Source organism: Rhipicephalus microplus, chromosome 7 (genome assembly GCF_043290135.1).
Source record: "Rhipicephalus microplus isolate Deutch F79 chromosome 7, USDA_Rmic, whole genome shotgun sequence".
Lineage (NCBI taxonomy): Eukaryota > Metazoa > Arthropoda > Arachnida > Ixodida > Ixodidae > Rhipicephalus > Rhipicephalus microplus.
The window spans coordinates 147269847-147295436 of NC_134706.1; the positions used below are offsets into that span (position 1 = coordinate 147269847).

Genomic DNA, 25590 nt, shown 5'->3' on the forward strand with positions numbered 1-25590 from the left:
CGTAGGACGATTCAGAGCATGGAGATGAACGGCGATCTGAAGGGTCCTGAATATGGTGATCCGAAAAACCGGGTTGCGAATAGTGTGCACGGTCTTGACGGCGGTCGACATTACGAAAGCTTGGCCGGAAATACTACCTGTTGCGACAATGGCGGGAGAATTGCCCAACTCGAGAGCAAGAAAAGCAGATGGGTCGATCATCGTGCGTGCGCCACTCAGATGGATTTCGGTAGCGTGGTGGAAACCGAGGAGTTGAAGCTGTCGCAGTGACAGGTAGAGCAGAGTGATGGTCAGCGTTGTCGACAGGAGTGCTCATGAGCTGCGGCATAAGTCTGGCGGGCTTGGGAACCTGGACGCCCAGGTTAGCAAACTCCTGGCGCACGACGGCTTGAATAAGCGAGACTGTTGCCCAGTTGTCTTGCGCAGGGGGCTGATAGGAAGCAGGTGCCATGGCTTCCAGCTCCTGGCGAACAATCCTTGCGATATTGGCAGGAGGCGCAAGTGAACGGGGCGCTGCAGAATCCTCGCAAGACGAAGTCGCAGCAGTGTTTGGTAGTCTCGCGATGTGGTGGGTGATTCGCCTGCTTTTAGCTTGTTCAAATCTTCGGCATTCAGATAAGATGGAGTCGACAGTGGTGCAGTTCTTGCACATTAGTATGTTGAAAGCATCATCAGCAATGCCTTTCAACACGTTGCTGATCTTGTCCGCCTCGGACGTGTTTTTGTCAGTCTTCTGGCACAGTGCAAGTACGTCTTCGATGTACGTGACGTACGACTCCGTCGATGATTGAACACGCGACGCGAGTTCCTGCCTGGCTGCCATCTGACGAGCAACTGACCGACCGAACAAATCGCGAAGCTTTTGCTTGCATGTGTCCCAGCTGGTTAGTTCTTCTTCATGCGTCTCATACCAGGCGCGTGACGTATCCCGTAGGTAGAATAGAATATTTGCCAGCATAAGCGTTTCGTCCCACCTGTAGTGCTTGCTGACGCGCTCGAATAATGCGAGCCATTCTTCGACGTCCGTGCTGTCCGTCCCGGAAAACGTGCCAGGGTCAAGAAGATGGGGGGGGGGGGGAATCACAGGTGATGGAGCCGGCGCGGATGGCGAGGCCTGAGTTCCGGTTTCAGGCATCGCGGCTGGACAAAGCTGGCGTCCACTGCGGAGTTCCAGAGCCGGGTTGTGTGAAGACCCCGCACCTTCCACCAAAAGATGTTACGGGGAAGATTTATTCACCGAGAGCTGATCTTGCTAACGGCTTAAAGAGCGCACAGTCATGCAGGCCAACGGGAGAAACTCGAGAGTCCAACCCACTACAACCACGTTTACGTCTTCTTCAGTTGGGTGCCAATAGAGCTGTGTCGGGGTGACAGTTCCATAGACGTATCAATATGTATATGTACATAAATGTTGCAGGTAAATCATATTTGTTTTTAATTGTGGCTCTGATTTTGCGACATCACACACATTTAAAACTTTACATGATACTTCGAATAAAAGAAAAAGAGACCGTAAGAAGACATAAAAGTGTGAAAATAACGCACTTACATTTTTACCATTTTCTTTGTACCAACTCTGCAATAAAGAAGCATTTATCGGTGAGAAGCTGTTACAGTTAATTAGTCTTCCCATTCATGATGCAATGAAAGCCACTGTAAAGCAACAGGCTTTACAAAACAACATCACAAGAGACGAACGCGCTCATGGACAAAGGCAACTACATAGTGCTGGGTACTAGAAGAACTGCTAAGTTTATTATCACGCCTTTATGAATGTGATAGGCAAAATGTATAGTCTATAAGAAACACATGGAACGTAATATAGCTGAAACAAATAACAGGCGACATGCTGTCACAGTATGGCCGAAAGCGTATGTCAGAAGGCCTCTCCTGGAGTTGTGAATGTTTGCGCGCAACAAGGAAACAAAATATACGAATAAAGAACGATACAGAACAACACAAGTGCGATTACCCCTGGCGGTATCGAAAGTAACAACAGTTTATCGCGCTTGTTTAAAAATAGATTGCCATAAATTGTTGAAATAAGTGAATGCGGTTCCTTGTAGGTACACGCACACCTTTTGCGCTCTGCAAGACCAAAACAGGTTGATGCTGCCTGGCCCGGAGTACTTACGGCTGCAACGCAATTTTTGGTAGACTGTCGTTGAGGTGTCGAGATGAGCCTGGGCCAGCTGAAAGATGTTTGAAGTTTATGATGCGGGATTACCTTGCTTACGCTCTTAAGAACAATTTTCCTAGTCACTAACTTCTAATGCTCAGTTCTCAACGGTTTGTAAATGGCACATTAGCAATCGACTAATATAGGTTTGAGCTGTATAGGACCTGCCAGCCGCAGCTTTAGCGTCTTGGCCTTTCGGTGACGAGATCTTGCTTCCGAACATATCGAATGACCCTTTAGCAAAACATGATACATGCTTTTCGTTACTTTCTGAGGGTGCTCCATGTTCTTAGTTTCTCCACGGTGGTCACCACTACAAAAAATCAGAAAGATTAGCTCTGGGGGTTCTGCTTTCTGTTCATCGGCAAGCTATCTGCCATCCTCCACGTAAATGGGTAGACAAGCAAGCCCATCCAGAAGTTTCAATTGCGCACGCGCTCTCTGTGATGCGTTCCACAACCTAGGCATACTTTTCCACCGGTTGGATTGTGAGCAGCGAGGACTAAATGTATAATGTGTGGTAATATTTTCTTCCTGAGGCTGCAAACTCGTGCCTGACAATTTAGTTCATTGCATGCCTGTGAAGCCTTAAATAGATGCACCGTACTGCATAAATTTGAAACTGAGTGACACTATGGCCATCCTCGCCGTGGGCTATCAAAGTTTTCCCGTTTGCTGCGCTTGCGAAGGTAACAGGCGCTACAAACCACTCGATTTTCAAACTTCTGGTAAAAGGACAAATCTCTACAAAATCTTCATACCACGGGCTACTTAGGACTGAGCATGTAAGCACTGATTCGTGCTGTTGCTTGTAGGCATACTTAAAAATGGTCGGCATATCTCAATCAAAACTGTGATAATGCAGCTGATACCAGGAAGAAATCGAGACGACGGGCCCTTTCTTTGCACGTCAATGAAGTGAGAAGGCCAGCAGGAATTACGGGTACCCAAATCAACCAAATTTGTTTTATTCATATTACATATTGCCACGTTCCATTTCCCAAGTTTTTGTTATCGTCCCAAACACCACACGATTCTCAGCGCAAACCGCGCCTGCAGTTTTCTAGAAGGTTCCGGACTGTAGTAGATCATTTCGATAAGATCACGCCCACTTTGCGAACGGTACAGATTGTTCTGGAAGCTACACCACCGCCAGCGATAACGCTAGAACATTCGACGGCAAGAGAATAAATGCCGACGCACTTCACCGCTTGTGAGTTGTTGATCGAAGGCCGACGCTCCGTTCGCCGCTATCAGTCCGAGACTGCTATCTGTGCGAGACTGCTGCTGTAATTGCACTTTCCGTTTACCGGGCACAGGTTCGCCCAAATAAACAGTTCAATCCCAACACGAAGTCTCCTGTCTTCGGCTACGTCACGACCCCGTGACATCTGGTGGAGGTGCTGCTTCGTTCATGTACCGGACGCCCCTGTCAAGCCGTGAACCCAGCCCACGTCGCGAAGAAGACACCGACGCCAACCAGGAGCAGCGAACAAGCCGCCGACAGCAAGGGCTACCACCGGAGTACGGGCTTCTAGAAGACAAGGCGCGGAAGACCAAGGCCATGACTGCGACTGCAGTGACAATGACAACCGCTGCTTCCCAGCCCACGATGGTCCTGCATCAATCCAGGGAACCACCAATTTTCCATGGGCCATCGTTCGAAGACACGGAGTCCTGGCTAGAAACATACGACCGTGTGGCCGCCCTCAACCACTGGGACAACGAAGAAAAGCTCCGTCGTGTGTACTTCTACCTGGAAGACACCGCAAGGACCTGGCTAGAGAATCGTGAGTCCACGCTCCGAACATGGGATGTCTTCTGCGGCGCATTTCTGCAAACGTTCGCGAGCGTCGCTCGCAAAGAAAGGGCTGCTGCTCAACTAGAGACCCGGGTTCAGCTAACAAATAAGAAGGTTGGAATTTTCACAGAGATGACCCGCCTATTTCCTCACGCTGACCCAGACATGCCTGTGGAGAAGAAAGTTCGTTTCCTCATGCGAGGGGTCAAACAGGAGCTCTTCGCGGGACTAATGAGGAATCCACCGAACACCGTTCAAGAATTTGTATCCGAGGCGACCACCATCGAAAAAATCCTTGACATGCGCACCAGACAGTATAATCGTCGCCTGACTCCAGAATGCGCTGCTGCTCAAACCAGTGACTGCGTGAAACCTGCGTGAAACGATCCGAGCGATCGTGCGGGAAGAGCTGCGCAAGCTGTTGCCTTCGGCACAGCCTCAAGTGGATTCAATCGCCGACATTGTGCGAGAAGTTCGGCAATCGCTTCAAATTCCCCACGCACCGCTGCCTGAGCCGGAAGCTATCAGCTACGCCGCTGCACTGCGCCACAACGCTCCTCCCCGTCCACGCCAAAACGCCGCCCCATCGCACTTCCGTCGACAGACGCCACCACCGCCACCACCGACGTCATACCGTTCGCCAGCGGCCCAGCGCAGTGCACCGAGGAAGACTGACGTCTGGCACACCCCTGACCATCGCCCGCTCTGCTACCACTGCGGCGAGGCCGGACACACATACCGTCGTTGCCAGTACCGACAGATGGGACTGCGTGGCTTCGCCATCAATGCACCGCGTCGACAGCCAGGAGAACGACCACGTGACATCGCCGACTACCTCACAGAAACTCGGTGGACACCACGAAGCCCTTCGCGTTCGCCGTCGCCTAGCCGCCGCACGTCACCGCACCTCCGGCAGTACTCTGGCCCAACGCGGGGCCGGTCTCCTAGCCCGTATCCGGGAAACTAAGGACAGCAACCGGTGGAGGTGCGGTTGCTGTGCGACGAACTACCGAAGATCCTCCGACGACGACGACGCCGCGATGGAGCTTTCCGAACACAACGCCAAACAGGCAAAGCCCTGACGGTGAAAGCTCACTTACCGAAGGTGGCCTGACGACGCAACATGGAAGCAGCGGAACAAGCCGACGCAGCCGTGACCCGACGCCACGCCCTAACTATGATGCGAGACGGCGAACTAGCGACCTCGGCGTTCTTATCGACGGCCACAGTGTGGCCGCTCTTGTCGATATTGGAGCCGACTATTCTGTCATCAGTGGGTCATTCGCCGCGAAGTTAAAGAAAGTCAGGACAGCTTGGAAAGGCCCTGAAATCCGCACAGCCGGAGGTCATCTCGTAACGCCTGCAGGAATCTGCACAGCGAGAGTCACCATCAACGGCCGTATTTATCCGACAGACTTCGTAGTCCTACAGCGTTGCTCAAGAGATGTCATCCTTGGCATGGACTTCTTATGCCTCCATGGTGCTGTCATCAACCTAAAAACAAAGTCGATAACGTTATCCACTGAAGAAGCACTACCGCCGCACACGCCGTCACGACACCATACCTTGAATGTGCTGGAAGAACAAGGCACCATTCCGCCTCGCTCAAGCGTCATTATTTCAGTCGGCGCTCCTAAATCACGTGACTTGGAAGGCGTCATTGAAGGCAGTCAGCATCTGTTGGTCACCCGAAACATTTGCGTCGCAAGAGGAATTGCAGAGCTGCGGGGAGGCAAAGCAACGGTTATGCTCACGAATTTCAGCAATGAGTACAAACATGTGAACAAAGAAACAACGGTCGCATACATCGAAAAAATTGTCGTAGCCACCAGTGCCTTCGCCCTCGCCGATTCTGCGGAACCTGCTCAGAGGAACCAAGCCCCTCCCATAGCTTTCGACGTCAATTCCAGACTTCCGAACGATAAGCAAGAACAGCTCAAGGCCCTGCTCCTGCAATACGAAGATTGCTTTTCGTCGTCATCGAAAATTCGGCAGACCCCAATCACGAAACATCGCATCATAACCGAAGAAAATGCCAGACCGCTCCGTCAGAGTCCGTACAGGGTTTCGACACGAGAACGTGAGGCCATGAAGAGTCAAGTTGATGAAATGTTGCGGGATGACATTATCCAGCCATCCAAAAGTCCGTGGGCATCCCCCGTGGTGTTAGTGAAGAAAAAGGGTGGGACCCTACGTTTCTGCGTCGACAATCGCCGCATAAACAAAATCACAAGACAGGACGTGTATCCTCTCCCACGAATAGACGACGCACTTGATCGGCTCCATAACGCCAAGTACTTCTCGTCAATGGGCCTCAATACTGGCTATTGGCAAATCGAAGTCGACGAAAGAGACCGAGAGAAGACGGCGTTTATAACACCGGACGGCCTCTTCGAGTTTAAGGTGATGCCCTTCGGCCTTTGCTCAGCACCTGCGACTTTTCAACGCGTTATGCATACAGTACTGGCAGGATTGAAGTGGCAGACTTTTCTTGTGTACTAGGACGACGTCGTCGTGATTTCCTCGAGTTTCGACGAGCATCTTCGGCGCCTTGAAGCTGTACTTGGAGCCATCAAGACTTCCGGACTCACACTGAAGCCAGAAAAGTGCAGGTTTGCGTATGAGGAGCTCCTGTTTCTGGGGCACGTTATCAGCAAATCTGGAGTTCGTCCCGATCCACGGAAAACAGCCGCCATCGCCGACTTCGCGCCGCCCACTGACAAGAAAACCATGCGCCGATTTCTGGGCCTGTGCGCCTATTAAAGGCGGTTCGTGAAAAACTTCGCCCGCATCGCCGATGCTCTCACTAACCTTACCAAGGCCGACGTGGAGTTCAAGTGGGAAACGCCACAGGAACACGCTTTCCAGGAGCTTAAACATCGCCTCCAGACGCCTCCGTTACTTTCCCGTTTCGACGAATTCGCCGAGACAGAAATACATACTGACGCAAGCAGCGTAGGTCTTGGCGCCGTTCTTGTGCAAAGGGCTGACGGACTTGAAAGGGTTATTAGTTACGCCAGCCGATCGCTATCCAAAGCAGAAGCAAATTATTCCACAACAGAAAAGGAGTGCCTCGCCATCATCTGGGCTACGTCGAAATTTCGCCCCTACCTCTACGGCAGGCCCTTCAAAGTTGTAAGCGACCACCACGCCTTGTGTTGGCTAGCCACCTTGAAGGACCCTTCAGGTCGCCTCGCACGATGGAGCCTGAGACTTCAAGAGTATGACATTACTGTCATTTACAAGTCCGGCAAAAAACTCTCCGACGCCGACTATCTCTCTCGTGCGCCTGTCGACCAACCGCTACCCGACGACCCGGATGACGAGTACTTCTTAAGAACGATAACTATCGACGACTTCGCTGAACGACAGCGGGCCGACCCGGAACGTAAGGCCCTAATAGAATACTTCGAAGGCAGGACCGCCGAAGTCCCGAAGGTATTCAAGCGCGCACTTGCGTCGTTCTTTCTACGAAACGGTCTTCTACAAAAGAAAAATTTTTCACCGCTTCGAGCTAAGTACCTTCTTGTGGTGCCTTCAGCTCTGCGATCAGAACTCCTGCCGGCCCTGCACGACGATCCGACGGCAGGGCACCTCGGTGTTTCCCGCACGCTCGCGAGGATACAAGACAGGTACTACTGGCCACGTCTTACCACCGACGTCACTCGTTATGTGAGAACATGCCGGGACTGTCAGCGACGCAAGACACCGCCGACAAGGACAGCGGGACTTCTGCAGCCAATTGATCCACCTTGCCAACCTTTCCAGCAGATTGGTATGGACCTACTGGGGCCTTTCCCGACGTCGGCTTTCGGAAACAAGTGGATCGTGGTAGCTACCGACTACCTCACCCGCTACGCCGAAACAAAAGCCCTGCCTAAAGGCAGCGCATCTGAGGTAGCTAAGTTCTTCGTCGAAAATATCGTCCTACGTCACGGCGCCCCGAAGGTCCTTATCACCGACAGAGGAACGGCATTCACTGCCGACTTAACTCAAGCGATCTTGGCATACAGCCAAACAAACCACCGCCGGACGACAGCGTACCACCCACAGACCAACGGCCTCACCGAGCGGCTTAACAAGACGATCGCCGACATGCTGTCTATGTACGTCGATGTCGAACACAAGACGTCGGACGCCATTCTTCCGTATGTGACCTTCGCATACAACACGGCGGTGCAGGAGACGACGCAGATATCTCCATACAAATTGGCCTACGGAAGGAGCCTGGCAACGACGCTCGATGCCATGTTACCCAACGTCACCGACGAAGAAAACCTCGATGTGAGCGAGTACCTTCAACGCGTCGAAGAAGCCCGACAACTTGCGCGTCTCCGTATCAAGAATCAACAGACGACCGACAGCCACCGTTACAACCTTCGATGACGCTTCGTGGAATACCAGCCTGGTGAACGTGTTTGGGTGTGGACGCCGATACGCCGACGTGGACTAAGTGAAAAGCTTCTGCGACGGTACTTCGGACCGTACAGGGTGGTTCGACGTCTCGGCCCACTTGATTACCAGGTTGTCCCCGACGGCATCACGAACTCTCAACGACGCCGATCGCGACCTGAAGTCGTCCATGTGGCGCGCCTCAAGCCATTTCATGCGCGTTAACAATCTGAACCAGTGTTTTTTGTATTATTGTTGTATTGGAATTTATTCATTGTACTTTTTTGCATTATTATTGTACTTTCATCTTTAGGTAAAGCATCGGGACGATGCCTTTTTTACAGAGGGGGGCAATGCCACGTTCCATTTCCCAAGTTTTTGTTATCGTCCCAAACACCACACGATTCTCAGCGCAAACCGCGCCTGTAGTTTTCTAGAAGGTTCCGGACTGTAGTAGATCATTTCGATAAGATCACGCCCACTTTGCGAACGGTACAGATTGTTCTGGAAGCTACACCACCGCCAGCGATAACGCTAGAACATTCGACGGCAAGAGTATAAATGCCGACGCGCTTCGCCGCTTGTGAGTTGTTGATCGAAGGCCGACGCTCCGTTCGCCGCTATCAGTCCGATACTGCTATCTGTGCGGGACTGCTGCTGTAATTGGACTTTCCGTTTACCAAGCACAGGTTCGCCCAAATAAACAGTTCAATCCCAACACGAAGTCTCCTGTCTTCGGCCACGTCACGACCCCGTGACAATATGATTTGATTACTTACGTGCCCATTTCATCGTTTTACCAGCTGAGAGGCAATATTTGACGGTTCGAAGGTAGTCACCCAGCGATGTTTCATTTACTAGTTTCTGACATCTCGTTTCAGAAGCCAGGTAGTCTAGTGACGGATGTTGCGTGTACCTCCATGTCGTCTGTGGTTGTACTCATATGTTCTTCAGTAGAAAAACGTGACAACATGCCTGGTAGTGAGAGGTTGTTCCCTCCAAATCCATAGTATAAAGCCTCCGAAATAACCTTTGTTGAAGGGAGGTGGTCACAAGTATTTTTCCAGTAAGGCATAAACATTAGAGCTGAGCTGATTAATAAATATTCATAATACACGAGAGGTTCACATTTAGGAATAAACCTTCGATTTTAATTACATATCAAAAGTCAAACGTTTCAACAGGTTAGTTTGTCACACAGACTCTCACGCTGGCCAGACACAGGTTCTCCTACATTATGAGCACATGCACACAGGTTTTAATGATTTCTTTCTTTTCTACTATTGTGCGTATTTGCACTTCTTGCTCTGCTTTGGTCTACTTTGCACTTGTTGGCTTCTTTCTTGTGTCTTTGTTTGCACACAATATCTCTAAAATGCACTAACAATGGTGATTCATTGTCAGTCTCATAGGCAACAAAGTGGCAAAGTTTGTGGCAAAACAAAGTGGCAAAACAAAGTAAACAAAGTGGCAAAATTTACCGAAGCGAAAATAAACGCTGACAACTCTTTTTTACTTATACATAACAGTGGTGCATTTCGTACAAGCACAAGAAATGCATAAGCCATTGGCTGCCATTGGCTGTTCTAACACTGCATGAGGGCTGCAATCGATGAATTACATCATTTGTTTTAGAGAAACTTCAGAGGCCAATGATTGCTGAACGGGATACACAGACAACAGCATTGTCAAAAGGGGCTGCTAAACTACACATACTCGACCTTGTCTCGTCCAGTGAAATCTGGTAAACAATTAAATTTTTCGTCCAGGCAGCTACGATAGGTGGACCTGGCCAATGTTCCTTTCAAGTTTTCCCGCTTTAGGAGCTCATAATGCTGTCTTTTCACGTCACCGTTCAATTATTTAAGTCCAAGCTCATACGAAGCCTGCCTACTTTTTTCTTGACAAAAACTGAGGATATCACCTAGTAAAGAGGGTATAATTTTTATGATTATACACGCACACTCCATTCTTTCCCGCTCTTCTTGGAGTCACTCTCGCATACAAAAGGGACGCCTCCACGCTGGTATGGCAACTGGCATTGCAGAGAATACTATGACCATACACACGACTTTTTCAGGCAGAGTATCCCCTGGAGGGCATGCCTGAGATCCGTATTAGCGTTTAACTGTAAAGCACTAACAGTGGCCACTGCATGCTAAACAAAATCTAAGGCTTCGAATGACACCAGATTCAATAAAGCAGGACCCCTATTTTTTACAAGAAACATTTTCACGGTAGTGAAGAGTTTAGCAATTGTATTTTGCAGTTTTCTTGTCCCGAAGTGTGTGATCACGCTCTCGACGTAAGCACACACACCCACACCGTTAAAAGTTAAATACTGCCTCTGCAATCTTGCGGTACAGCCATAAAGGTAACAGGTTGACGTGTGACCCAGTGACCATCATGCAGAAAATGCTTTTTCCCGCAGTTTGATAATTTAATCTCCTAATAATTGCTGCTTCCTTTGTAAGTTCCAATTTCTTGAACATCAAAGTGGTTGTCACAGTTCTTCTAGCTATATTATCTAAATCTAGCTATTTCTTGACAGCCAACTAGGAAGGGGTGAAACTTGAGAGATAGCTGATATTGTTTTCCGTTTGGTGACATTTTCTAGGAGGGCGTCGTCGACTACACTTTTTGCTTGCCTCTCTCATCCCAACTTCGGCCTAACGAGGGCATCGCGAACCTTGTAATAGCATGCACGCGGTTATCCGCAGTATTCCTAACCTCCTTGGGCTGCGCCAGTGATTCTGCCACCTTGCACAGTGCTTCCGCTTTCACCATACTCGAAAACAATTTCAAGCATTCTTTTTTATGCAAAACATCTTGAGTGGGGTTCGATTTGCTGTGTGGCATGGCCACCCTTCCTTCGCATGCGCTTGCCCTCTTTTTTACCTCCTCCGCTTTCCTTCTCTCGCCCTCAACAGTGACGCAGGCAGAGTCTGATAGCCAACGCTAATCTCACCTCTCCTTTTCCATCTCTCCCCGTGGCCCCCATTGCGCATTCGCGTTCCCTCCTCCACTCTTTTCGACGCTCCCCCCCTTTCTACCCTCGCAACGCAAGAGCAGGCCCCGTCTGCTTGCGAATTCCTTGGTTGAAAACAACTGCTTGCACGGCACAACCGTTGACAGGCCGCACCGTATATACACGCACTGTGTCCGTGTATACGCACCTCGAAGTAGGACTGGTGAGGTTTTTTCTTTGCGTAATTGAACAATAAAAACTTGGCAGCTCCCACGTACACTAGGTATCGATGATATGCGAAGCTCGAATGAGAAAGGTTGATATGTCTCTTTTAAATCAGCACAGCCCTATCGCAAAAACCAATGGCACTGGTCCAGCGCCATACCTCATTACTGGACCAGAGTGGCGCTGACACTGAGACAGTGCCACGCTGCACGAGGCACGCTGGCGCTGCACACTGGGACACCCATTATCGGCCGAAATCTGGCTTTGAAATTGCTTTCGAAAACTTTGGTGATGCGCAAATCGTAATAAAGGCCGAAACACACGTGCAGGGAAAAAAAACTTGTAAGATAGTGAACGAGCCGGAGTCGAACCTACTACCTCATCACATCATACATTCGGAATTTGACACGCTGCCCACTACTTCAAACCTTACTTTTCTTCTTATTTCACTACTCCACACCTGACGCACGAGAATGCGCATATTTTTCTTCATCGTAAAAGACATTCAGGTATCCAGTAGTTTGATTCTGTCGTTTACATACGCAGTGTTTTGTCCCTTCGTGCTCGCGCCAAACAGGTGATTGTTACCTTAGTCTTCGCGGGTTGCCTTCGATCACATTCATCTGGCACGTTTTGCCACAAAGCTTGTTAGCCTAGCTGCAGATGTGTCACGGCAGTCGTAGTGACTCGCTATGCGGCTAGTATTACCCAAGTAGAAAACAGCGTTCATCTGTACTGTTCACTCAACACTGTATGTTCTGTCGCTTGATAATTTGTATTTTGTGTCCTCCTCGTTTACGTTACGCGTACGACAGCCGCAGCACTTCACTCTAAGTAAAACAACCATTAGGCTTGGGGCTCTACTTATTGCGTCTCGGTTGCTGTGAAAATGCTAGATATTCAGTTAAAAAGGTTCTAATAATCGTTATAGTGTAGTATAGATCAAAACTTACTCATGGGTGGTGATATTTACACCTTCGGCTACGCAAATGAGAAGCTAAAAACGACGATATCGGGAATTCCAGCGGGTAACTGCTGCCGGGGGCGTGTGGCTTCCTACGGTACGAGCCGCAACAACTCACTGCAAGACTAGGATGGTGTTGATTATCAGGCTGATACTACTGTCTTACTGTCCCTATTGAAAGTCATGGTTTCGTGGATGCTGGACCATCGGTGAATGTGGTGGAAATGATAGGGGATATGGTGGAAATATTAGTGCATATGGTGGAAACTGCAGTGGGCAAAATAGCTTGCGACGGTGAGAGGGCAAAAGAAAGATGGCGGTTGGTGGTGATGGTGGCGAGCCAGTAGTGGTGACGGTGGAAAACGCCGAATTATGACGGCTAGAGGGAAAAAATGGTGCCAGAAGGTGGTGGTGACGGTGGAAAATGCCGGCTGATGGTGGCGAGGCAAGACGTGTTTGGTGGAAGACTTAGTGAGCAAGGTCGTTGATGATGGCGTGATGGAAGCTTTGTAAATGATGGTGGCTTGATCAAAAAGCACATGACAGTGTGTGAAATCAATTGTTTCTTTCTTGTATGTGTGTTTCATTCTTGTATGCGCAGATATGTTTATGGTCAAAAGAAACTGATGCTGCTCATTACGCTTTCTAGCACGTGTGTTTTTTTATTCCAGTGGTGTCAACAACGCTTCAATTTTTGTGGAGCGTAGAATACGCGGCCGTAAATATGTTTACATTTCGTGCACGTACCTACATACCTGAATAGTACCTACATAAGTTTGGCATCCACGATGTCTCTCTTTGTTATGATGTTTAGAAGACTAGAGGTGTCACTGTGAACAGTGACAATAAGTGTTTTAGATCGGCGCTCAGTTGTCGAGAAATAAATGAGCTCCAGTTCGCAATCGCCCCTTTCAACGTTAGAGCAGAACACAGTGGTCACTTCATGTCATCACGCTAGAAACGCAACCCCGGCAATTCTTGCACACTCTATTGCTTGAGCCATACTTTTAAGTTAACAAACTGTGTGCGAATATGCATAAACTTTCACTTTTTACATGTGTCGAGACGAGCCTCAGCGAATTTGACTTTCACCGTTGTGTTCTACCATCATGATTTCGAACAAAGGGTAATTTAACCAACCGAGCCCGTACAAGTGTTGACGGCACTTCTGAATTTCAGAATGCACTATTTGACTAGTAAAAATGACAATACAGCACAGCTGCGGCATCATTTACCCTAAATAAAGCATGTTTTATTGTGTCCGTACAAAAAGCAACAAATATCGATGCGACGCGCTTGCAGCACTTCCACTAAATGTACGCCTCCCCTCACCAACAGCCGCCGATCGCACTCGCCGGCACTTCGCTGGCTCTTATGCGAGAACACACACTCGTCCATTCGTATGCTAAGTGCACCAATATGATAGCATAATGTTTCAGGCGCACTGCATTCATTTTGGCCAATATAATATGTAGTTGTTCCAAACGACAGAGCAACAGTGGTGCGCTGGCAGGACTGCGCTGTGCGTTGCGCGAAAAACATCACAATCAATTGTGCGGGCGCATCTATCAAATGAGCATAGAAGCGTCATGAAGTCTAAACAGATATCGCCCTATGGAAGCAGCGAGAAGTGGATAATAAACTTGGCAGTAACCGCCATTAAACTCTACCTGCTCCTAAGTCAACCGAGTTGTTTTTTTTTCTTGCAGTTGGAAATTGTAAATAAACATAGCGCTGTTGCCATTGTTGTAGTGGCAATTGTTTCAGGCAGCACTTGTTCGTGTTTATCAAATGTGCAAATGTTAGTAGCAGGTGCAGATTCCGTCAGTCTCGAGTAAGCGACAAACAAAAGTGAAGTTGAACTGTGAGTTTGTGAGTTGACTACTGTAACACCCCCAACAGCCATCTGTCGGTGCGGCGCCGTGGTTAGTGCGCTCTGTTTGGAATCTGATGATGGCAGGTTCAATTCCGTGCTGTCGCGCTTTTTGCAGGTGCTTTTTACAATGTTTTTTTATACAAACATTTTTATTATTTCTTTAGTGCCAGCTCGTCACGGGGGTTCTGAAGCTGGTTTGTGCTCTAGCACTGCCGGCTGGAGCGCGCCATCCACCATACGCCAACGTACACCATGTGCCACCAACATTTTCACCATCATAATCTACCAAAATGGTTGATGGTGGTATCCACCATTCCTATGGTGGACGTTTTTTTCAATAGGGGTGTTTCTAATTATCAGTTCTATCGATGCCTTTATAAAATACATTCACAAATTTTGATCAATTTTCAAGGAAAGCGCATACGCACCAGGGGGGGAGAATTCATGTGTGGGCTGGATCTTTTTTACCAATATTTTCGCAAGCCCCCCTTTGCCCCCCGGCCAGGAGCCAGCATAGTTAAAACACGACGTACAAGTTCTGTTCCTCCCTGCCCTACTGCTGGAACACAAGCGTCATTGGTACTCCCAGAAAAATCCTGGCGACGTTCTTGACCTGCGCGCTCGACTTATGAAGGCTTCAGCGTTCTGGCATTCATTGCCTAACTAAAACTAGAGCTATATATATGCAGCACATAGATGAGAGTACCATCATATTCGGTAAATTTTACGCTTGACATCTCGCGATTCAACATGAAGTCTTACAGAAATTGCGCTGATCACGTCTAGTTTCTTTCAAAGTGCCGCTAACGTTATCGGTGGGTGATAGAGACTTTGCAGCGTGGTCAGCGTCTCCCAGTGCACTTTAAGACACTGGGCTACGCTGTACAGTGCGACCAAGTGCGTTTCAATGCACTGGGTGGCGCTGGCCGGGCTGTACAGCTAGGTCAGTGCCTCGCAGCGCGCAGTAGTACCCTGGGACACACTGTACAGCGTTTCCAGTGTCACCCAGCATGCTGACACGCACTAGGGTATACTGAAAACGCTGTTTTTTATAGGGAACGTTACAAGGTGGAGGTAAGTGATGCCGAACACGACTTCCGTGTCATAATTATTATGTTTCGATGTGTAGTTCACCTTCGTCGTCTATTAACGTCACATGATACCAAATTTAGCACATGTGAAGCTAGAAAAACGGCCGTGAGCACGCTACGAGCGTGGTATGTTGTCATGTTCTTACATGATGCGCGTGTCAGTATTTTCATGTTTACACCAATCATATATTTCGTCATTCCTTGACGCCCAATAACACCAAATTTGGTATAGGTGGAGCTAAGAAACGGCCGCGAGCGCATCATGAATAGCCCAATATACTCCAATTTGGCGTTGACGCACGAGCACGCTGGGCATAGTGATGCTACGTTAGCGAAACGCGAGCACTCTTTAGCCTGACGCCAGGCGCAACCGGCGTGACCAGCGTCCGTCAGCGTGGCCCGACGGCAACCGGCGCACAATGCGAAATGCTGCATTTCGCACCGATGCGTTACCAGACAACACTGCGTCACCCTCTTTTCGTATTGGTGGGACACTAGATGTGCTGAAACGCGCTTGTGTCAAAGCAACGCCGCGCGGTGCGTGCCTGCTCGCATATGGCAGGACCGGCGCCTGGCATAGAAACGCTAGCGTGACGCGACGAAATGAACGCCGGCGAACACGCACGCTACGTCACGTTAAAATGTATTGGCACCTTGACCGTGGCATGTATTCAAGTTCTCACGTGACATGTAACTCAAGAGTATGTTTGCACCAGTCACATACTTTTGTCAACCATTCTGATCCCGTAACAAAAAGTTTGGTGTAAGTGAAGCTAGAGAAACGGCCGCGAGCGCATCATGAGCGTAGCATGTAGTCATGTTGTTACATGATGCGTACCTCATGTTTATTATGTTTGTACCAATAGCAAACCTTCATCATCCATTCACGTCCCGTAATACCAAATTTGGTGTAAGTCAAGCTTGCGAAAGGCCGTGAGCGCATTATGAGCGTGGCATTTCGTCATGTTGTTACATGACAAGCATTTCATGATTTTCATATTAGGGTCTGTTGCTTGTGTTCGCCTTGCAATAATGTCATAAAATACCAGTTTTGCAACACGTCATGTGAGGGATCCACCTCAAGAGTTCTAGAACCATGAAATGTAAATCCATCGGCTGCTGACCCACAGGTCGCGGGTTCGAATCCCGGCTGCGGTGGCTGCATTTCCGATGGAGGCGGAATTGTTGTAGGCCCGTGTACTCAGATTTGGGTGCACGTTAAAGAACCCCAGGTGGTCGAAATTTCCGGAGCCCTCCACTACGGCGTCTCTCATAATCAAATAGTGGTTTTGGGACGTTAAACCCCACATATCAATCAATCAAATGTAAATCCAGACATTCAGGACATACATGTCGTGACGTTCGTGTTCTGACTTGTCGAATATGCTTCCCATACAGTTATGTTGCACCACACCAAGTTTGGTAGTGATACCGTTATCTAAACGACCCGGACAATTAAAGTCGTAGGCGGCTAGATAGATAGATACGCTAGAATTCGCCGAAGTTCACTAAGAAAGGCTTCGCAATGAAAATTTACACCGTGCACAAACTAAAAGGCTACTGTGGGCGTGTCTGTCTAATCCAAGTCTTCGGTCTCTCGTTGACCATTAGGAGCGTTTGGCACGTTCTAATAGGAAACGCTGGTCAATCACTGCATACTTTAAGCGTTTCCAGGTTTCGCTCCATCGCAACGACATTACGAGTACCAGCGTCAATGCCGCCGCCAGTGCAATTAGTAACGGCCGCTGCGTCGCATCTAAACATAGTTTCCTTTAGTGTATATGGCATAATTTTAAATGCAAAGCATTTCTTAATGAACTTCGGCGACTTTGAGCGTATCTATCTATCTATCTATCTATCTATCTATCTATCTATCTATCTATCTATCTATCTATCTATCTATCTATCTGTCTATCTATCTATCTATCTATCTATCTATCTAGCCTCCTACGACTTTCAGCTCTCCTGGGTATTTTGATAAAAACACCGATACCCGAATTGGTATCGCACAACATGTCTGTATCTGTATGACGAGCATGACTGATTAGTTATAACCTGAAAATCATAATATGTATGTCATAAATGTCATTTTTCACATTTCATTGTCTTGCTGCTCTTGCTGTGGGTCTTTACTCATGACATGTTGCAAAACTGGTATGGTAGGACATAGCAGCATGGCGAACACAAGTGACGGACACTAACATGAAAAGCAAGACATGTGTGTCTTGTAACAACATCACTACATGCCCATACTCATGATGCGCTCACGGTCGTTTCACTAGCCTGAATTATACCAAGTTTGGTATTACGCGACGTAAACGAATGACGAAGGTATATGACTAGTACAAACATGATCATCAAGACACGCGTGCATACCAAGCTCTTTACACGCTCGTGGCCGTTTTGCTCGCTCCACATATATAAAGTATGGTATCTCGTGACTTTAACAGACGACGATAGTAAATGACACGTTTAAACAAGATAAATATGACATGCATGTCATGTAAAGCATGACTACGTGCTACGCTCATAGCATGCGCGCGGCCCTTTCACCATTTTCACATATACCAAATTTAGTATTATGTCATGAATGGACGTCGAATGTTATTGGCAGGTCCAAACATAATAGTCATGGTATGCGTGTCATGTAAAACTTGAATACATGCTAGCTCATAGCACACTCGCGGCCATTTTGCTCACACCATACTAGTTTCTACGTATTTCCCGCTAAAGTCGTTGTCATTTCCTCAAGTTACAATCCTTTCTTGGCGCTAGCATGTCAAGACTACTTGCACGTTCAGAATGCAGCGAGTATTCCCGTCCACCTTTTCATATCATGAGCAGGTTTAAAACCTGTTTTGGGACTTTCGATAACATTTATATTTTGGATCAACAATTAGGGCGAAAAAAAAGCACAAGTTGCTTTTTCTAGCCCTCAATGCATTGTTACAGGAACAATTTTTTTATTGAGCTTGCATTTCCTAACTGCACAGAAAATATAGAAGTAGGTTAATACACAGCACTATCTGAGCCTTGATTTAAGGGAGATAGTATTGAGTATACGTACAGATATTCCGTAGTTTGGGGAGCACCGCTGAAATATTAAAACAAATGTTTGTTTTTAACTACACACAAACGTAAAAGCAACAGGCTTGCATAACACAAATAGACTTTGAATGAAATGCAACATTATCGTGAGAATTATGAAGCTTTCACTCAAGTTGGATAATTATAATTTTTATTCGTGTACGCAACCGCTCTTTTGGTGAAGGTTACTTTGAGTTCATAAACAAAAAAATTTGAGAATCTTGAGCTTCCCCTTCATGACTTAAACGCTATAATGATATATGTCCATGCATACTTTAAACTGTTAGTGCATTAAATTTTATTGGAACTTGTTATTCACCCAATACCTGGCCTTGAGAAAATAGGTGCACTAATGTGTGAGCATTTTGTAGAGGGTGACGAGCTTTAAATCATGAAGCCATTACCGTAATTACGTGTTTTCAAGCCCAATGGGAACGTACGCTTCTACTACGTTTTATTAGGTTCATGGTGTATTGCAAAGCATGCATACAAAACGCGTTTGCTTGTAAGCCATGCAAACTACTTTCCTTGCATTTCCAAGCACATGATGTTATTTTCACTGAATTTTCAAACAGACACGTGAATGTATGGTACAGAATACGATTCTCACTGAAAAAACACGGGTTTTATCTCCCCTCGGGCCCAAACTACCCGGCTCGGATTACCATTCAGACTGAAGGTGATTTTATTATCGGTTATTATTCGCATCATTCTCAATTTTTCAGTCACCTCTAAATTGATGAGTTTCCGGTCACAAAGAACGGCTACAACGCCGGAGGTTCTGCTAAATAAAGCTACTTATTGCTATCGCATTATAAATTAGCTGTCCTTGAAAAAACTTCGGCAAACCCCACGAACCTCTGGAGGAGGAGAAGGAAGCAACAAAAGGGAGAAGGCAGGAAGGTTAACCAGAAAGACATCCGGTTGGCTACCCTACACTGGCGGATTAGGAAAGGGGACAAGAAAGACGAGAAAGAGGGAAAGAAAAAGAAAGGGCGGGGGAGAGGCTGACAGTAATTTCACTGCAGCGTGTAGAACTCTACCGCATGTCAGAGGCGTTCACACAATCCTGTCTTTCTCAGGAAACACAGCAGGGCTTTCACTGCCTTGTGGGCTTGGGAGCCTTGGGAGTCAATGTAATGTGAAGCTCGCGAAGGGGAGGTGATTGTGTTGTAATTACTTATTGAGCGAGAACCAAATGACGCTAAATATATTTACAAATATTGTACGCACAGACGTTTGTCGAAAAATGGCATGTTTAGTGTTGCGTCACTGTCACAACAGCAACATAAGTATTAGCAACATCATAAGTGGCAAGCTGTTACTAAGCGCTTCAGGCAGTGAGGCAGCCTGCCCGGACACTACTAGATAAATGAGCTTCAATGATTGGAAATTGATTGCAACGAGTGTTAATCCGACGTGAAGGTTGTATGGTAATAGTGGGCATGTACTGTTTATAACATTGGATATGCAGCACTGCAAACACAATGGTGGTTTTTTGAACATTGTGGTCTGCTTGAAAATAAGTTGATTGATATGTGAGGTTTAACGTCCCAAAACCATCATATGATTATGAGAGACGCGCTTCAAAATAAGTTGTGAGACTTCACATGGCTATGTGCATAATATGTGATTGCCATGTAGGATGATGGGGTTTCATTTCTGCTGGTAATATGATAATTATTCTTAGAGTTTGTGTGATCAACGTTGTCGATGGCAGCTTTTAGAGCCAACCTAGTTGGCGTTCATCACACGCCACAGAACTCAAACCGAAACTGAATACCTTCACAAGTAAAGTCAAGTATGAAGTCCAAGTTAACTGTTAAAATGACGGTTTAGAAACCTTGTAATGCTACTGTTGTGCCAAGGAAGGGCCAATTTTGAAATAAAATCACGTTTTAGGTCTCTGCATCGGGTTGGCGCCCTTAAAATTACCCGCCTCAAGAAGCGGACGGATGGGACCGACCCACGTCACTGTTGCCATTCACAACGTTATCCGGCTTTACTGTGCTAGTAGTACCAGACGAAAAGCAACGGGAGCCACAGCATAAACAGCAGCCATTGATTATTTCCCGCCGTTGGCTTCAATAATGCAGACGCTTTTGTTTCAACTGAGCCCCGTTAGATGACACCACATGTCCCGCGCAACCACCATAAAAAGGAATTTTCGAGCCGCTCACGCTATTCTTCGTAGTTAGGTAAGGCTGTTTTTTTTCTATGAATCAAACAGAAACGAAAAAGCAGCATTTCATTGCGTCTCTTGATGCACGGTAGGTTCTTGATTTAGTGCAGTTAGATCCACTACTAATGAATAATTGTAGGCGGTTCGTTTGGTGTGATTAGGAATATTTTGAAAATATCATAGGGCAGTGCTTGTGTTCTTCTGCATTTACCTTAGTTTTTAAGTAGGGCACCGTTGATGATATTGTTGTTTTAGATGCTGTAATACATTGAGCTTTCACTCTGACGTAAATTATGTGACTTTAGTGTCCCTTTATGGGCTCTGTAGCCTGTGTGTTTTTTCAGTGGTTGACTGACTTAAAACTCTGAATTCGATATGATAACTTTTTGTTCTGACGCCCGAAGGCAAACCTTGTACCATGCTTTGTTACAGGAATATATCTTGTTGATTTGTGAAACATGTATACAGGACACGCGCTTTTTAAAGCATGGAAGCTACTTTCCCTGCATCTCAAAGCAGATGATAATATCGCCGTACTCATAAGCAAAAGTGTCACTGTTGGATAGAACAGCCGCTTGCCAAGCAAAAGTCTTGAGCTCGGTCACCACTCATACCCAAAATTTTTAATAATTTATTCTATTTGCGTCTTTATCAATTTCTTGGTCAAGCAAATAAGATGAATTTTCGATCGCAAAGAGCGACACCAGAAATTAAACGATATCGCGTTAGCAACATGCTGTCCATTAAACAAAATACAGCCGTCTGAAGAAGCTGTACTTGCACAAGCCATTTCGAACTCAGCACACACTGTGACAGAATTTTGCTATCGCGTGTAAAATATAAAGCCCTAATTCACACGCGGTTGTTGCCGCCTGGATTTTGCACCACTTTTGAGAAATGTTGTAGACTATCACAAGCAAATGGTTTAGTTATTCACCATCTCCGACACATGTTCTTTCTTATTTGCTTGCTATACAGCACAGCAGTGTGTAAAAAACACGGTAGCCTAGATAAGCGACACGGATAACATATTAGAAAACAAAAAAAGAAGGGAAAATGCCTTTTTTATCACATTTGGTACATTGAAGAAGATGTCTCAAGAAAAACGATAATTCACTAAAAACTTCGCGGGAAAGCAATCATTGCAGATCTAAAGTTCAGTTCAGTGACAGTTTAACCAATGTTGTTATATTTTTTTCAGGAATAAGCAACTGATGTTTAAAATAAATTGTCACTTCTTTTCCTAAATAAACCCTGCAAGTAGAGTAAGAATGGCGAGCGTTTCGCTCAAGCAAGCGTCTTCGTAGCGATTTCGCTGAACCAAATTTCTTGGTAGTAATTTAGAAAATACTGCCTAATTGTCTAGAAGGGGGAGCACTGATACAGTATGTTACCACTAACGAAAATTGTTTAATTTTGAGTATACGGAACATTTTTGAGTAAAAAAAAAGAAAACTTCACACTGACCTTACTGTTATATATGTGTAGCACTCTATTGTTCTTTCAGCTCCTTCGAGAGTACTTGCTAAGCGTGCTGACTTAATGCAGAGACAGTCGTTGGAGGTCCATGATTCTTCCGAAACCATCAGCAGATCAAATATTTGTTGGCTTTGAAGAATCTGCTAGTGAAGAGCATGAAATTATGGCCATTATAACACGATCGCACACACTAAAAACGAGAAGGAAAAAATGAACGAGTAATGGAGCCGAATCGCATTTTCCGCAGGTACCGTGGTACCGCTGAAAGGTGGCATCTGGAAGCTCTGCTGAGGTGATTGAAGTTCTGAGTGTGCTTCAAGAAGCAGACGCTGCTGCTTGTTTACGCGCGATTTTGCTCAGTTTTTTCTCAAATTAGAGGGAAACTAGAAAGAAAACATCTTCCTCATTTCACTGCGAGCGGCGACGCTTGCAGCCTATATACAATGGGGGGGGGGAGGGAGGGAATTAGGTATCCCGTACAAATTAGCGCCCCGAAAAGCCATTAAAGACTAAGAAGTTTAACTTTAGCAGGCAAGCAGCCAAATTCGTGAATATATGCAGCAATCATTTTGTGCACGAGGACAGCAGCCTCCAGGTTTGCAGTTCTCGCACTTAGTTCGCCGGCTTAATATGGTATGATTTCGCGCTCATTTAAATTCTCAATAAGTTACTCGGCATTTATTTACTTATTATAATATGTTAGAGTTGCCCTTTTTTCCAAGAAACTTAAATACAAGGGCCACCAAAGCACGAGAAGTCAGAGTCATCGCCAAAAGTGTACTTTCCAGCATCGTCTCTTTCGGGCCGATCATCTCAACGACCGCATGTTGGATGTATAGTTGCGCCAACAATAGGTCGTGAAAGTTGCCAATTGCAATGCCAAAGAGGTTGAGCTATGTTTCAATCTACTTTTAAGCTATCTTGCTTTCTACGGGTATATTTAGCACGCTAGGGGCTAATGGCTTCTTACTCGCCTTTGCCTGCCAGCGGCTTGGGCTACGTTGTCAGGCTGGAAGTATAGGCTATGGAAGAAAAACAGTGAGGTGAACCTGACGCCAATTTGATCAGCGAGCTTCCAGAGTAAAGAAAAAATTTCCACTTTGGTTTTAAAAAGCCATCTTTTCTAAGCAACGTCGTCAGCGCTGGAGGTGTTAGTCTGCACTCTCACAAGACTGCGGCTGTCGCAGTCTTTCCCTTGTTGGGAGAGAAGTAGTGCGATATTTGGGCGTATGCATTTACTTCAGGCGATTTGTACGAAACTTCAAGAAAATTCGCAAATCTTTACGCAAACACACAGAAAAGAGGAATTATTAGTTTGGTGCACAGAACAAGAGGTACCTCTAAATGAATTAGAAGTTTTGGAAGTTGCGTCAATTCTTGTATGGTTTTTTTGAAAACAAGAACGTGGTAGTCCATATAGATGAAGCCACATGTTCCTTCAAGGCTGTTTGTTGGCCTAGTTGGATCTTGCTTAACTGCAAACTTTAGCCGTGAAATAACAAAACCTCATATTATAGAAACACACAACGACAGGAACAAGCTGCTTGTCTTCGTCGTCGAATGTTTCTCTACTCTGTATTTGTAGTATTTTACGGCTAAAGTATGTTATTACGATGCAGCAATATTCGTCTCGGTGTGGTGTTTGTTCAGTGTCGAAATGGCGAAGAGAAAGTCGAAGTTTATGGTTGCAGAATTCTATAGAAAATTCAAAAGAAAAAAGTATTACCGTTTAGTCAGCTGTGTGCTGTGTCACTGGCAGTATGTAGCAAGCGGCATTGACGGCAAGGCGCGCATAGTAGAAATTTTCCTGCATTCTCATGAGCGTGCGAAAAGCGCTGAGGGGTCCTACCCATGGGCTGGTTTGTAGGGTCTGATTACTTGTGGTCCCAGAAGCTGAAGGCACAGTGAAAACATAAGTAACACTCTGAGATGCGGTTCCGAAAACACAGCGTGGTTTATTCCACCATTGTTTCAACTACCTCTTCTTTCTTTTCTGTAGACTACCCACTGATTGAATGATATGTGTGGTTTAACGTCCCAAAACCACCATATGATTATGAGAGACGCCGTTGTGGAGGGCTCCGGAAACTTCGACCACCTGAAGTTCTTTAACGTGCACCCAAATCTGAGCACACGGGTCTACAACATTTCCGCCTCCATCAAAAATGTAGCCGCCGCAGCCGGGAATTGATTCCTCGACCTACGGGTCAGCAGCCGAGTACCTTTGCCCCTAGTCCACCGCGGCGGGGCAGACTACCCACTGCCAGTTCATGTCCCAAGTTTTTCGTGCCAGAAGAAGAAGAAAAGCGCACCACAGATCCAAGTTACATTCTTGGCCAATCCCCCAAAGTGGCTACGTGCCATGTATCTAGGATAGCAAAGCAAGCAAAGATCCCCCCCCCCCCTGCAGACAGAATGCTGTAGGCACTTGAAAGCAAATCGGTCAGACTAACTTTGTCAGAATGGGTGCTGGTTTGATGCTTTTAATGCTGACTGTGTCTTGTGCCCTTTACGCAGGATTGTAAAATGACTTTCATAACGTTTGGTGACTGGGAAAGGACCATCATAGCAAGGCTGAAGAGCATGGCGGAACGCATCAACACGAACATAAACGTGTGAGAATGTCTGTAGGTTTGCCGGCAGAAAAACATCGTTCTTAGTGTTCGCTGAAGCACGTGATGGGCGCGAGCATTGCATGGACATCCGCAGACGGTGAACAAAATAAGATGTTTTCGGAACACTGTGCGTAGTAAGAAGGCGGACGAGGTCACCAGGCTAACGGAGTGTGAAGTCATAAACCATCTTGGCTACAGAGCAGGCAAGTTCTGGCCGAAGTGTTGAACGAAGGCCAAGAAGCACGACGGGGAGGTGTGATACGCAATACTCCCGTGAGGCTGTGAGGCGAGTGCTGCTTTAAACGGATGATGGAGTCTCCCTACAATGCCATTTGATAATGGATGATACGCAGTTGCGCGAAAGTGCGCACAACCCAGTAGAGATGTGACAGAGGTGAATAGCACTGACTCAAACTGTCTGCCTCGATCAGTAGTCACCGTTGATGGTTCACCGAAATGGCTAATCTAGGTTGCAAGAAAGGTACGAGGAACGGCTTGTGCCTTCATATCAGGCTGGATCGATGGATGGATTGATATGGCTGCACCCTTCAGATCGGGCGGGGTCTATAGCCACCAAGCCGTAATACTTAGTGAACCCTAAACTAGATTTTTTCTTTAAATAGTGTGGTTGACGAATGGTACTCTGCATTGAAGGGTTCAATTTTCATTCGTGCCTTGACTTTGGCCACCCATCATATAGCCTCCTTCTAGTTAACTCTACCCGCTTAAAG

At 46.7% G+C, this 25590-nt stretch overlaps 1 protein-coding gene across 3 annotated transcripts in view; it reads right to left on the reverse strand.

Annotated features, from left to right (window-relative positions):
* Positions 1–25590, reverse strand: part of LOC142767101 (uncharacterized) — a 278526-nt gene that overhangs the window by 108613 nt on the left and 144323 nt on the right. For 2 of the 3 annotated variants that reach the window (XM_075868332.1, XM_075868329.1), the window contains 3 exons: positions 22233–22387; positions 18564–18590; positions 1550–1576 (listed from right to left, as the gene is read on the reverse strand). In XM_075868332.1, the coding sequence (XP_075724447.1) occupies positions 1550–1576; positions 18564–18590; positions 22233–22387 (209 nt within the window). The remainder of the gene's footprint in view (positions 1–1549; positions 1577–18563; positions 18591–22232; positions 22388–25590) is intronic. The other variant, XM_075868330.1, reaches the window with a different exon arrangement.